This window comes from Podarcis vaucheri (assembly GCF_965113315.1).
Source record: "Podarcis vaucheri genome assembly, chromosome: 12".
NCBI lineage: Eukaryota > Metazoa > Chordata > Lepidosauria > Squamata > Lacertidae > Podarcis > Podarcis vaucheri.
In genome coordinates, this window is record NC_138750.1 from 41,071,288 (window position 1) to 41,086,651 (window position 15,364).

General features: G+C 40.6%; 1 protein-coding gene across 1 annotated transcript in view; it reads left to right on the plus strand.

Moving 5' to 3' along the window:
* PLXDC2 (plexin domain containing 2) overlaps positions 1 to 15,364 on the plus strand; it is a 241,551-nt gene that overhangs the window by 173,934 nt on the left and 52,253 nt on the right. The window contains exon 5 of the mRNA XM_082193641.1: positions 11,250 to 11,372. Coding sequence (XP_082049767.1) covers positions 11,250 to 11,372 — 123 coding nt within the window. The remainder of the gene's footprint in view (positions 1 to 11,249; positions 11,373 to 15,364) is intronic.

Consider the following 15,364-nt stretch of genomic DNA (forward strand, 5'->3'; position numbering starts at 1 on the left):
TAATTATGTTCTGTAGATATTTATAGACCATTTTATTGTATGTTATATACTGCAAGCAGGGTAGATAAAAACAATGTGTTTTTTAATTTAAAAAAAATCAGATTTTTTCATTTAAATCATATTTTTTTCATTTAAATTTGATTTTTTTATTGAAATCGATTTTTTTTATTTAAATTGGATTCTTAAAATAAAATGCTTTTGGAGAAAATGCTTTCTAAAGATAGTTTTCTGTTTAAGTTACATTATAGTCCAAAGCCCACCAGGAAATAAGGATTTATTTTTAAGTTTTTCATGTGTGCTGAAAATCAGTCTGTTTTTTTATTTAAAAAAATGTTTAACCACATCAGTTAACAAACATGGATACATCTGCTATGATGTTATTGTTTTAGTTAAATAAATAGTTTAAATTGTTATTAAGGAAATGGTTATTTTTCTCCTTCCAATAAAGTACAGCAGAAAAGTTGTCCAAATATGATCAGTTAACTTATTAAACCTCACAATAATTTCATAATTATCTGTCTATGTATTTCTAATAGTATAACCAAATCAGTAATTTTTGATATGACCGTAAAAACTACTCTGAAAATTTATTATTCTAAAAATGAAACCTTCATCTGGTTGTAAATCTATACCAGCAAGATTATACCAGCAAGAAAGCCTTTCTGTAAAAAAAAAAGGTTTAAATCAAGTCTTACCTGATTTGATTTAAATCAAATCCACCCTGACTGCAATGCAGCTTGATATGTTCCATGAAAGTGTGCAAATAAATAAATAACAAATAGGCTGGTAGTTGGCTGGCTGGCATACTGACCCTTCATATATATGTGGCCTGCGTGTGCTTTTTTGTCAAAGGCATCCTTCTCAAAAGAGAATGAAAAAAAATAGACTCCAACATTATAGTGCAATGCAAAGACTCAGTGCTTAAGGGTTGCCCCATCACAAGTGGTGACTGTATGCTGGCGTTGCAATGATGTTCTGTGGGCATTGCTGGCCAGGCACAAAGGTTTATAAATGGAGTGCTAGTCAGCTGAAAGAAAGCAAAAGGAATCTCTAGCCTGTCCAGAAATAAAGCAATATAAGAGAGCGTGGGAGACTTTGCTTCACTCCTTCCCCAATCTTGAGTGCAAGTCCCAAGCTCATTATTAGAGTGCGAGGCCCAAGCTCATTATTCTCTTACTTAAACACTCTTATATTGTCTTAGGGATGTGGAATCATTTCTGTCTTTTTGTTTCCCCAACTCACTAATCTTAGTGTAATTATAATGGCGATGGCACTCCTCCAGGGCTACATTGTCGAGCACAAAATTGCAGTCCTTCCGTAGGAGTGAAGTCCAAATTCCTTGCTGAAGCAACAATGAAATAATAAATACACCAACTATATAAAAGTAATAATTACATTGTTTGCTTCTAACATTACAAAATCTTGATTTTGATCAACTAGAGTAAAGTATGTGAGAATAACATTTTGTCTAAATATTTGTTTTCTGTTCTTGATAGGGAATCCTTCAAACTAAGCACTGGTAAAACGTTTCTTGCCTTTGCTTAATGTGTGCATTGTGATTCCCAGTGAATGTTATTCCCCTGGTGCTCCCTTTTGCTCATTTCCCTATTACGCTTAAAAGTCTTGGCTGAGTTATTCTGTGATTCCTGCTCCAGGACAAAAAAAAAAGCCACATTCTCAGCAGGTTCACTGTGTCTAGTGCTACTGGATGGATGGAGAAGGAATTATTGAAGGGGAAAGGCAATGTGATTTAGGGAGAATAAGAATTAGGCCGAATGAGGCACCCTACTAATGTAACATGGTCTCGCACTGAACTTGCAGCAAATTCATCAGCGCGGGCTCAAGCTGGCAAACCACCCATATGAGTAAGGCTGCTATTGAGTTCTAACCTTTTAAAGAGAGTTCTGTCCACAAAAACACCATTGTTCTCTAGAATGACTGGGTGAATGTCTGACAATGAATATAACAGGGAAAACTACAGTCTTGCAATGTGACATAAATGGTGCAGATTATTTTAAGGCTCCCATTTATCAACATAGTAGTTAATTTTCAGATTTAAAAGTTTGTGGTGGTTCTTTTTATAGCTTGAAATCTCTAGACTGGAAGTTTAATCTAAGTAGTTAAACTTGTGTTACTGTGCCTGTCTGCTCTTAACCGCAGAAGTTTCACAGGAGATTGAGCATTGTGGCTTAAAACCAAATATATATGTTATCTTGATACCCAGACTTTGTATGCATTCTCTCCTTCTTTGCTACACTATGTGGATTCCAGTCAGGTTTAGACATAAAATAAGCATTCTGAAATTCAAGCTGTACCATTATTTGGTCATAAATGTCTACTGAACTGTAATTTTAATGATACCATTTTAAATATATTTCATCTGCATCTTCCTTTTAAAAACATTACAATGAGTCTTTCAAAATCAATTTTGAATTGTATTCATCTTATTAATGTTTATGTATTTAAGCTTTGGTTTTGTTACGAAGTGCGCACTTGACATTTTAGCTTCAATTTTTATAACTGGCTGTATCCCTGAATGTGGAATATTATCAGCATTGCTCAAAATACTATTGAACATATAATTTGCATGCTATACATTAATACAGTATTATTGTACATAATGTGTAGCACTTCAACTAGAATTGCATGATGCCATTGATGCAATATCAGGATGCTGTATAAACTTGAATGAAGAAGTAATGTGGGTTTATGCCAGGAGAAGTGTATTTACCCAACTTGGCTGATAAGTATAAAAAACATATGAGATAAAAAATGAAATTGTATACAAATCTGTTTCGTGCTTATTCACACATCACATGGCAGCTTTAAGCTACCTCCTTAGAAATAAATCCTACAGAAGTGAACAGGTGGCTGATTTCATGCCATTAGTCATCAAGAAAACGTCCTCTCAGTATCAGGGAAAACTGTAATCATATACTTGGTTTAAAAACATGGCATAGAAAGTAATCTTCACAGTTTTGTGAAATGAGAAGTTCACTGAAATCAGCATCAAGTCACCTGGGGCACAACTTGGTTTCTTGGTTTCTGGTAGAGTTTTTCAGTTGATTTCCACCAAACAGTGAGCTTGTTCTGGATCAGCAGTATCAGTACAGTGGTACCTCGCAAGATGAATGCCTCGCAAGACAAAAAAACTCGCTAGACTAAAGGGTTTTTTGTTTTTTGAGCTGCTTCACAAGACAATTTTCTCTATGGGCTTGCTTCGCAAGACGGAAACGTCTTGCAAGTTTGTTTCCTTTTTCTTAACACCGTTAATACAGTTGCGACTTGACTTCAAGGAGCAACTCATAGAACGCGGTGTGGTAGCCTTTTTTGATGTTTTTAAAGACTTTGGTGATTTTTGAAGCTTTTCCAAAACTTTCCCGACACTGTGCTTCGCAAGACGAAAAAAATCGCAAGACGACAAAACTCACGGAACGAATTAATTTCGTCTTGCGAGGCACCACTGTAGCTGGTTTAACTGACTGTCTGTAATTCTTTGCAAAAAGCAAAATGAAATTTACTGTGCTGAGAGCTGGTTTAAGCTAAACTTACGTTGCTTTAAGATGAGTGCCTCCTGCCCTATGTGTTTGCTTCTGCTGCACACGCAATCCCTGCTAAATCTGAGGGTTGGTAAACAAACAACTCAGAAGGACATAGCAAATCTTCAAAACTGCTTCAATTCAATGCATTCCAGAAGGTGGTGTACAGCACTTCTTACCACTTTGAAATGGTTGAGCGCAAAACAGTATATTCCATTAGAACAGATCAACATAATATAATTGTGATGTTAACAGTAGTTGTTGAGACTAAACAGTTCCTTCATCTGCTGCTGTAGGTGAGCACCCATCCTTGGAAAGCAGTCTAGCAACTATAGGAAACAGGAAGCTGCCTTGTATGTAGCCAGACCATTGGTCTGTTGAGCTCAGTATTAGCTGTATTGAATGACGGCAGCTGTCCAGGGTGACATTCCCAGCCCCACCTGGAGATGCCGAGGACTGAACCTGTGAACTTCTGCATGCAAAGCACTGAGTTATGGTCCCTCCTCATAAGTTTGATACTCCTGGGATTGCTCAGTCAGCAGAGCACGAGACTCTTAAATCTCAGGGTCATGGGTTTGAGCCTCATGTTGGGCAAAGGATTCATGCATTGCAGGGATTTTGGACTAGATCAGAGGTTTTCAACCTTTTTGAGTCCATGGCTCCCTTGACCAACTACATCCTTTCTGCGGCACCCCTGTGGGGCTCAGGAGCCCAGTTATGGCACCCTTGTCTTCAGAGCTGGCAGCCTCTCACTCTTTTTTTAACACTCCCCCTTGTGGAGTGTTCCCTCAGCCTCCTCTGCCCTCCCCTCTCCTTGGGAGTCCTGCTGCTGCCGTCCCTGGTCTCTGAGCTGCCCCCCACTCCACCCCAAAGAGAGATGCCTCCCAGAGGCACCATTTGCCTGTGGAGCTTATAGCTAGGGCTGCTGCAATAAACAGCTGTGCAAGCCTTTGGGAGGCAGAGACGCAAGAGGGCATCAGAGGATGGAGGGAAGGAAAGAGGGACAGAGGCCAGTGTTGCCCCTAACCATCATTCAAGGTACCCCAGGGTGTCATGACACACTGGTTGAAAACTAGGTAACTGTTGTGGTTCCTTCCAACTCTACAGTTGTCAGGCAGCTGCAAGCAACTCCCACAGCCAGTTGCCCAGGAACGTACAAAGACAAGGAAAAGTTTCTTATCACCCGCTTTTTATTCTACGCTCTACACTCTATGCGGGGCTGCCCTTGAAGCTGACCCAGAAACTCCAGCGGGTGCAGAATGTTGCAGCGAGGCTCCTCACGGGGTCTCTGCCATGGGAGCATATTCGCCCAGTGCTTTTCCAGCTGCACTGGCTCCCGGTGGAGTACAGGGTCAGATTTAAGGTGCTGGTTTTGACCTTTAAAGCCCTTCACGGCCTAGGACCCTCGTACCTACAGGACCACCTCTCCCGGTATGCCTCACGGAAAGCCTCAAGGTCCATAAATAGCAACACCTTAGTGGTCCCGGGCCCTAAGGAAGTTAGATTAGCTTCAACCAGAGTCAGGGCCGTCTCAACACTGGCTCCGGCCTGGTGGAACGCTCTTCCTCATGAGACCAGGGCCCTGCAGGATCTGATTTCTTTCCGCAGTGCCTATAAGACAGAGCTGTTCCGCCTGGCCTTTGGCTTGGAGCCAATTTGATTCCCTCCCCCTCTTTCTTTTTTCTTTTTTCTTTTTCCTTTCTCCTCCTGTGATGAGGCTGCATTTTAATATTTTAATGTTTCAATATTTTAATGTTGTATTTTAATCTTGTTTTTAAGTTGTATTCATTCAACTTGTTTTTATTATTGCTTGTTAGCCGCCCTGAGCCTGGCCTTGGCTGGGGAGGGCACGGTATAAATAAAAATTATTATTATTATTATTATTATTATTATTATTATTATTATTATTCAATATTTACAGAGAGAGGCTTTGGAACACAGCCTCTTGGATAATGCTGTTGTCCTGAGTGAATCTCCACCTCGCTTCTCTCCCACTTCCTCATTCGTCTTCATCATCATCACCTCCTCTACAGGTGCTGCTTAATGCCCTCTGTCTTCGAGCTCTTTGCTCTCCTACTTTTAAGGCTCACCGGGTTCTGGGAGATGGTGGGTCTGGAATGCTTTCTAGTGACAACGTGTCAGCCAGCTGCTGCTCTGGCTCTGCCTGCTCCTCCTCTCCCATTATTTCCCAACCTTTCCCCTCATATGCCTCTGAGCTATGGCCTCCCTCAAACCCCTGTTGTAATTCTGAACTGTTTCCTCTTCCCTGGAAGGGTCAGGCTGGGGAGGCGGTCTCCACCATTCCTCGTCTGCCCAGTCCCTGACAACAGTTCTGTGATTCTAACTATTCTATGATTCCTGTGTATTTGTCCTTTGGTGCAGCAGAACAGCATGTTGGCAATAGCAATAGCATACCCTGAATGTGCAGTTTCACCAATAAAGAGGAGAAAGATTTTAAAATTTACACCCCACTGCTCTGCTTTCAAGGCAGCTCCTCTCTATTATGGAAAAATAGTGCAGGAAACGCCTACATAAAATTCCCCCCGTTTTTCTTTCTTTTCAATCCATTTATGTGTTGGTCCTTTAGAGAACATCCTCTGTTATAACTCATCCCTTTTGTGTGGTGACACACATTCTGCTGGTTATCTGAGCATGGAGGAGCCAAAACAAAATTACATAGGTTGTGTACCGCAACATAAGTGTGCAATCTTGTCATTTTAGTAGGCCCCATTTACTGCTTCTTCTCCCCGAAAAAGGTCAAGCCTTAAATGTAACAAGTTGGGTTATATTTACCAACTTTTAAACTTCATTGAATTTACTTTTCCCCCTTTTTATCCCTAATGCTTATACAAGCATTAGCCAGAAAGTGGTAGTGGAAATGCCAGTTTTGCAAGAATTGGGGGTGGGGGTGGTGTGGCTTGAGGGTTTTATAAACCTCTGGCTTGGCTCCTCAATCTGAGATGTTTGTCCATCAGGTACAGGCAGAGCTGATCTCAGACTGCAGTAGTCTCAGGTTATCCTGTACCTGCTTATGGGTTTGACTGCTCCCTTGCTTGGCTACCTGTGTTCTTTACAGTAGAAATGTCAGCATCAGTGGTATCTAGTTATTTCCAGACTGCTGGCCCTCACAGACCATGATCTTGGACAAATCCTAGATTGAGGTATTCTGGACTCAAGTTGTTAAAGGCCTTATAAAAATCAGACAAGAACCTTGCATCTGGCTGGCCTGGTAGAGTTCAAGGCAGTGCACGCTTTTGAGAACTGGAGTTATGTTCTCAAATAGTTGTAGAGGTATGAGGGGAAGTAGGACCTCTGATGCACTTCCTAATATGGTAGAGGTCTGTCTTTGGCAAACAGCTTGCTCAGTTACAGATAGGTAGCCGTGTTGGTCTGCCATAGTCAAAATAAAAAAATTCCTTCCAGTAGCACCTTAAAGACCAATGAAAGCTCATACCAAGAACCAACTTAGTTGGTCTTTAAGGTGCTACTGGAAGGAATTTTTTTAGCTTGCTCAGCTTCAGCATGCTAGCAGTTGGAGGAGATGGTAGTTTGCTATGCTGCGCACCTGTGAATTTTCTGCATTCAGCCAGCCTATCTGTAAGCAGGAGAAGGTTCTTGTGGACCTCAGCTCCAAACATGTTGTAGGTCTGGTATCTGATAAAACTAGTAAGATATTCCACTGGCTGTAATTTAGAATTATCTAAATAATAGGCCAGGTCAGAATATTTCAGCCACTTTGTGTCCTGGTGCGATTAATTTTGGATAGAAATGTGCTTGCTTATTTATTTATTTATTTATTTGTTTGTTTGTTTGTTAAAATTTATATCCCTCCTTTCCTCCCAAAGGGCCTTCACACTTTCTTGGCTTAAGTAATAACTGGAAAGATGATAAAATTTGAAGAGACTGGAAGGTTTGAGTGCATCTCTTATATCCTGTTTTTGCTGACTGATGCATTTTCAGGGGAAAGCTGTAGGATTTAGTGATTTTCTAAGCAATATTGTTGTTGTCTCCAAATGCCCTAGGACGAGAGGAAGAAGTGACCTCGAATCTCTTAAAAGGCACTCTGTGCACTTATCGGCCTACTCTATATGCTGCTGCAACCTGTCCAATAACATCAAATCGGCTTCCATGCTCAAAGAGCCATGCAAGCTTTGCCCAGATGAAGACTCTGTCATACAAAACCTTTCATTGTGCTGTCATCACTGACAGACAATTGCTTTTCCAGCTAATTAAGCACCGACCTTTGTGTTAGCCAGAGCTTTTAACATATGGTTCTACCAAGCACTATCTAAATTATATTAAGTAAATTAGTCTTTTTTTGACAAACAGCTGATTTCTCTAGGTAGGCTTGAAATATGACTCTGAGGCTGTGGAGCCTTACCAACTTAGGCTTTCACAGTATTAAGTCAATGCAAAAACTCCTATACATTTTAAATAAGGTCATTTTTTCAATCCAGCGATTCCTGGGCAACCTAATCAACTTTGAGCAGAACAAGGAGACCTCACAACTACTTCTTTTTTAAAAAAAAAAAGTAACAACACCCTGCTTTTCTCTTCACTCAAAAGAAAGCAACTATATAAACATAGCATTATTCCATTTGTTAAAACACAAATTAACAAAACTAAGCAGCAAAGCAAAGAGCAGCTTTTGAAATTGGTACATTAAGCAGTGACAGAATCAAACGCTTGTTCAGAAAAGGAATTTTTGAGTTGCCATTGGAACACAAGTAAAAGGGGGAAGAGAACTTAAATTTCCTAGAACAGGAAGGCAAGGCGCCACCAGAGGAAAAGCCACCAACTCTGCCTCAGAAGGCAATGGCAAATGTCAGAGGGCAGCAACAGCCAACCTTACTAGAAAGGCAGATTCACAAGAGAGAAGAAAGGTTCAGTACACTAGCCCAGAGGTGCAAGGATATTGCTTTTCAGAAACTGACAAAATAAAAACAATGGAGAGAATCCAGGGAGATAGATAACAGTTTGGGTTTTTTTACACCATAAGCTTTCATTGATTAGAATCCACCTCATCAAATGCATGCAAGTGGGGAGAGGACAAGTGTGTGAAGGAATGAGCAGGCCCCCAAATTGAGGTTGCTAATGATTCGGCTGGGATACAGAGACCAGGTACACCGAGCAGCTTGGGTACACCAAGTAAGATTTCTAAATGCCCACCACCACCACCACAATTGACTTCCATGCCATAATCAAAAACTGCCTCCCCTCAGTTTCAAAAGAAGTTAGGACCATGAGAAGATGCCTTACACCAGGCCACACCATTAGTCCATCTGGCTCTGTATTGTCAACATGGATGGGAAGCAGCTTTCCAGGGTTGCAGCCAGTAGTCCTTACCAGCAGTCTCTGGGTTTACTGGAGATGGAACTTTTTACATGCAAAGCATCTGCAGTGGTACCTCGGGTTTCATACACTTCAGGTTACAGACTTCTCTAACCCAGAAATAGTACCTTGGGTTAAGAACTTTGCTTCAGGATGAGAACAGAAATCGTGCTCCGGCAGCGCGGCGGCAGCAGGAGGCCCCATTAGCTAAAGTGGTGCTTCAGGTTAAGAACAGTTTCAGGTTAAGAACGGACCTCTGGAACGAATTAAGTACTTAACCCGAGGTACCACTGTACTCTACCACTGAACTATGGCCCTTCCCTATGACTTCATGTTTTATTTGACATGTATTGTGGGGGGCTGCTGAGACTTGGGCAAGCAGAACAACTCATGTGTTATTTGGATCCGAATCATCAAATGTAAGAATTAATGTAGAATCCGATATCATTGGGTGTGTGCATTTTGTTCTGTTTTATTGTGTTGCAGAATGAGGGACAGTACTTTATATCATGCTACATAACAAAAATAAAAGCAGTAGTAGTGGTTGTTATTTATTACTGTTAGAATCATCATCATTATTTATTGAATATAATTTATTACATTTAGAACCTACTCTTCCTCTCAAATGACCCCAGGGCAGCAAACACATGATAAAACAGTAAAAAACAAAACAAACAAAAAAGCAAATGCACTTGTATCAGCAAGTCATCCCTAATCAGTCCGTGCTTTTCATAAATTTTTCTTTCCTGGTCTAAAGGCTTTCTGTAAAGCTATACGATACAATTTTAAATCCCCTCCTTAATAACTTTCCATGCTGTAACTTGATTAATTTACTCAGGCAGTTGAGAAGACAGTGTCTTATGTTTCAAGCTGTGGAGTCTTTCCGGAAATGCCAAACCCCTCCCACAAAGGAAAGATTAAGTAGTTCAGGAAACTGTAGGTTTGGAACATTCTTGCTGGGCCACAATGAATCAACAGAGAGCAAATGTAGCCATCAGAAAACTGGGTCATAGACAGTATAAGCCAGCTCTTGCCAAATGTCTGTGCAAGCCTATTCAAAAATATGCTTGGTTTACATTTGCGATTTACTCAGGGTATTAGTGAAAATGATAAAATATCCTGTTCAGCGGGAGTCCATTCAAGCTTTGAATCTGTGGGATGCTTTGAACTTACCCTGTGTTTCTTTCCAAGTTGTACTGAAGCATGACTAGAGTTGACGTTTGATCCCAGAAATGCTTCCTGGCTTGCAGTTATCCATCTTGTTACTTTCCCTTTCTTTTTATTTCTTCCTGTAACTTTGGAGCAGGGGTGGCAGCAATCCACAGTGCAACATTTACTGAGAGAGCAGAAAATGTATTACCTAGTGAATCTAGCTGCAGCATTGGTCAGATGCGGCTGTGCTGTTTTAGACCGAGGCAGGGGGACTGATCTTCCCTAGTTGTTGATGAGCTCCAACTCCCATCACTTCCAGCCAGCGTGGCCAGTGGTCAGTGACGATGGGAGCTGTAGTCCAACAGCATCGGGGAGCGAGGGCTACACATTCCCCATCCCTGCTTTCGATGAAACAGCAAGTGCAATCTGACAACAGGTGTTGATAGCAGTATGTATACTTTGTGCCCACCAACTTGAACAGGTGGATAGGACAAGCCACCTGTCAATCGAGTGACATCATTATGATATCAAACAGCTGATAGGTGAGTTGTTCCACCCACTTGTGAAAAGCTCTTGCACAGCATTTCAGCCAGCTGGTTATTGGGTGCTTAGGAACTGCAACACAAGGGGCTTGCTCAACACCAAGTACACAAAAGCTCTTAAGAGAAATTCTGTATCTTTGCACAATTCAAGATATGACTGTGAGCTAGAATTTAAAGCAGAAGAGGGCTAATGCTTTATGAGCTTGACAATGTAATAATTAGCAAACACACTCGCAAATAAATACTGTGCACTTTACAGAGTTAAATTAGCTCCATGGGACAGAGTGAGTGAGCAAGCATACATGGAATTGCAGTGTAAGTGACAGAACTATAAACCAGAAAGACTCTTCGTCTTCCACATAATTTTAGCAACAGGCTTTATGTTCTCCCCACCTCTCAAAAGTGGCCTGAAGATCCCAGCTGATGAACACTGGCCTGAATTATTTCCCTATCAATATGGCCCCTGACTTTTGTTCCTCATGGGAATCTATTCTTCTCTTGGCCTTTATGGTGTTTTTTTTCTGTATTCTTTTGCCGTTCTTTGATTCATTATTAAAACCTGGTGATGAGATTAATTTTCCTTCAGTAACTCTTTGAAGCTCTGGCAGCACCTAATTAACTCTGGCATGTATTAACTTTTCAGCTGTGGCTGACATGATTCTGCTCTTTTGTTTCTTTATTATAGGTTTTATATATACAGGGGAAGTTGTGCATCGAATGCTAACAGCTACCCAATACATCGCACCTTTGATGGCCAACTTTGACCCTAGTGTGTCAAGAAACTCGACTGTCAGATACTTTGATAATGGTAAGTATTAATCCTTCTGCCAGATTATCCTTTAGCTCTTCTTTTTTTGTCCTTTGTAGGAAAATAAACACTGAAGATGGTTTGTAATATTTAGCTCTCAGAAGTTTGATTCATCTGGCTAGCCATCCACCTGAGTCAAATACCATGGTTTAAAATGTTATTGGTAGATTGTGTTGGCAAACATTATCCAATATTATAATCCACCCAAGCTGCTAAGGTCCTAAATCTTACTTTAGTCATGAATCTCAATTAACTTCATCAGCTGAAAAAGACAACCCTCTAGTCTTCCAAAAGTATATGCTCCCTCTGGTACCATCAGTACATTAAATAGGAACCATTTTGGATTCTTAGAGTCATTTTTCACCCAGAGGTAGAACATGCCTGAGGTTAATAACCCTCATCAAGATGGTGTGCAAAGTGCTCCTATTTAATAATCTAATAAGCCTTACTTTACCTACAGCTCCCGAAGGTCAAATACCTAGTACAGAATTTTATGTGACAGAATGCTGTACTTGGCATGGATACCTGTATATTGGCTTATTAATCTGGGATGTTGATGATCTTTCTAACTGTGGGGGCCAGCCTTTCCCAACTCTGCCCTTTCCCAACTACCTTCTCAAGCCCTTTAAACCACCTTCTAGCCATGGATTAAGATCCTGGCTAGTTCCGATCCTGATAACTGGAGTTTCCCAGTTTGAGCATAATGGCGAAACTAGGTTAATTAGCTCAGGAAGGTTGAATCACAGCATACCAGGAAAAGAGGAGCCAAGAGGCAGCACAGTGGTGGAACACATACATACAAGGCTGGTGAAAATCTTGCCTGAATCACTCCAAAGTTGAAGCCCCACTACCCAAAATGCCCATCTCTACCAAATCCCCCACAATGAATCCTCGTGGGGAACACTGGATCGAGTTGGCTATTGGAGGAGGCACTTGGGGCCTGAGTCATTTCAGCTTTTATAAGTTATGACCCTAGGTCTCTGTAATTCTTAGCAAGCCAATGCAGTGCTTTTAGGATTGCTGTTATATTCTCCCATCTTGCTGTCCCAGCTAATGACATGCCAATAGCATTCTAAGCTTGCTGTAGCTTCCAGATAGTTTTCATGGGCAGCCCCATGTAATCTGAGTGCAAAGTCATCAGAGCATGAATTGCTGATACCTGCTTATCTTGGTCCAACAACAGCCATAGTCAGTGAACCAACTGGAGCTGGAAATAGGCAATCTTCGACAGTGAGGCCTCCTGAGTCTCTAGTGGCAACATCATGTTAAGGAATGTACTCTCAGGTTTCGTTACCAGGAAATGAATATATATCTATCTCTTGTCAAATCACCAAATAGGCTATATAATTTTGTGGACCTATATATGCACATATTGCATATGCATAATAACCAAATATTTGCGAGACAAAATGAATATTTGTATGGAAGAATTGCTTTTAAATAAAATAGAAGCAACCCAATCAATATTCAGAAAGTAAATTGCAAACATGTCTGTCTGTTTCACACCATCCAGTGATGCGCTATGCAGTGAAATAATTTATGCAGCGAGATTGTGAAAGTTCCATTTGAAGATAACATAATGAACATGCTTCAATTTCCCCCCTTAAATGACTTGCTTTTTTTATTTCCGCCAAAGTGCTGGTAAGAAACAAGAATAAATTACAGCGTGTTGTTGTTGAACTATTATCGTGATGCTTCAAGATACTCTCCATGGTGCTTTGAGCTTGAATCACACTGACCCATTTTGAGTTGTGGTTAGGTCACTCTGACAAGGAAAACTTGTTGAGATGTGAATCAAAGCATATGCTGTGAGGGAATGAGTCAGTTCAGAGTCCAAAAGGCATTTTTTGTAAGCAAATGCCTGAAATAAACTCATATATTTACTAAAGAGGAGTTGCATTTAGCTATTCTTTACTTAGAGTAGACCTGATGAAATTAAAGACCTTGGGAATATTTTAGTTTAGAGAAAAGGTGAGTAAGAGGTGAGATGATAGAAGATTATAAAATTCCGCATGACACAAAGAAAGTGAATAGAAAGAAGTTTTTCTCCCTCTTTCGTAACACTAGAACATGTCGACATCCAACAATGCTGAATGTTGGAAGTTTGGGTACAGATAAAAGAAAATACTTATTCATGCAGCGCATCATTTAACTATGGAACTCACTCCCACAGGTGGCACCAACTTGGTTGGCTTTAAAAGAGGGTTGGGTGGTTATCTTCTGCCTCCAGTCAGGCAGTAATGGTCCTGAATACCAGTTGCTGGAAACCACAGGAAGGCAGAGTACTCTTATGCTTCAGTTCTGCTTGCAGGTTTCTCACAGGTATCAGGGTGGCTACTGTGAGAACAGGATGTTGGACTACATGGGCTACTGGCCTGACCCAGCAGGCTTTTCTTACATTTAATGGTCATGACTAACTTAGGTCCAGTAATTTCAAGTGGTCTACTCCGAGTGAGAGTTGATTGAATACAACCCAATGCCTTTTGTATTCAGGACGATATCAGGATTTGCCCCGCTTTTACTGTATTAAAAGAGGTAATCCATCATGATCAGGCCAGATTCTTGCCAAGGCAACAAATGAAGGACATTATTAGGAATATAATTTATATAATAGAATATCTAAAAGTGAGGAATGAAACATAAGCAGCCTTAATGTTTTTAGATGCAGAGAAAGCATTTGATAATGTCTCCTGGGATTTTATGTTTAAAGTTTTAGAGTACATGAGCTGTGGAGACACTTTTATAAGAGGAGTCAAGGCAATATATACCGAACAGTCAGCAAAATTGATAGTAAATGATGTGTTGACTGAGAATTGCAAAATAACTAGAGGAACAAGACAAGGCTGCCCATTGTCACCCTTGTTTATATTTTTTAAAAAAGGATTTGCCCCACTTTTGTAGGGCATACTAGTTACCTAGGAATCCGTTTTCAAGCTGCTGATCCAATAAAAAGACACAACAGGAATTTTATATTCAAGACTGTAAAAACTGGGGCTTTCCAGTACATGGTAAGCCACAATGCCAGGGCTTTGCTCAGCACGGCAAGATGGTTTGAGCATATTACTTCGATCCTGGCCCGACTACACTGACTGACAATTAGCTACGAACCCAATTCAAAGTGCTGGTTTTGACCTATAAAGCCTGAAGCGTCTCAGGACCACAGTAGCTCAATGAACGCCTCTCCCCATATAAACCAACCTGGATTCTGCAGTCATCACCTGAGGCCCTTCTTTGTGTGCTTCCTTCGTGAGAGGTCCACAGGGCAGCAACACGAGAACAGGCCTTTTCGGCAGTAGCTACCTGTTTGTGGAATGCTCTCCCTAGGGAGGTTCAGCTGGTGCCTTCATTATTTTTAGGCTCCAGGTGAAAAGGTTCCTCTTCAACCAGGCCTTTGTTTTTGTTTTAACTATTTGTTTGTGTTTTAGTTTGTATTTTTATCTTGTGAACAACCCTGAGATGAAGGGCAGCCCTGAGATGAAGGGCAGTGTCTAAATCTTAACAACAGGCTGCATCCATCTTGGTAGGTCAGAAGGAGTGCAGACTTACAGTTTGGTCCATGGGGATTCAACAAAAGAATGTGCGTAAAGAATAGTGGGACACGTGCAACTAAGATGCTCAACACCATTATTAATATGGGCATCATCCATAAATTCATGGTGATCCTATTTAGCCGGTGTAGTTAATGTTTACCACCAATGATGTATATTATTTAATACCCTTCCACTCTGAAAGCTTGCAGTAGATAAGAAAAGATAATCTTATGCATAATAAATGGACGGAGTGAACATGGAATGCTTTAAATATTAACATTTCTGTGTCAGCATTTTGGTAAACATCCTTAAGTTTTATAGGCAGTGAGTTATGAACTAAATAACACAATGAAAAACCTATGATGAAAGAAAGTGAGCAGTTTTGATTTAGAGGAAACAAGATTTTAAACAATTGCACACAGAGTGTTTTTTAAAAAATATATACCGTATTTTTCGCCCCAT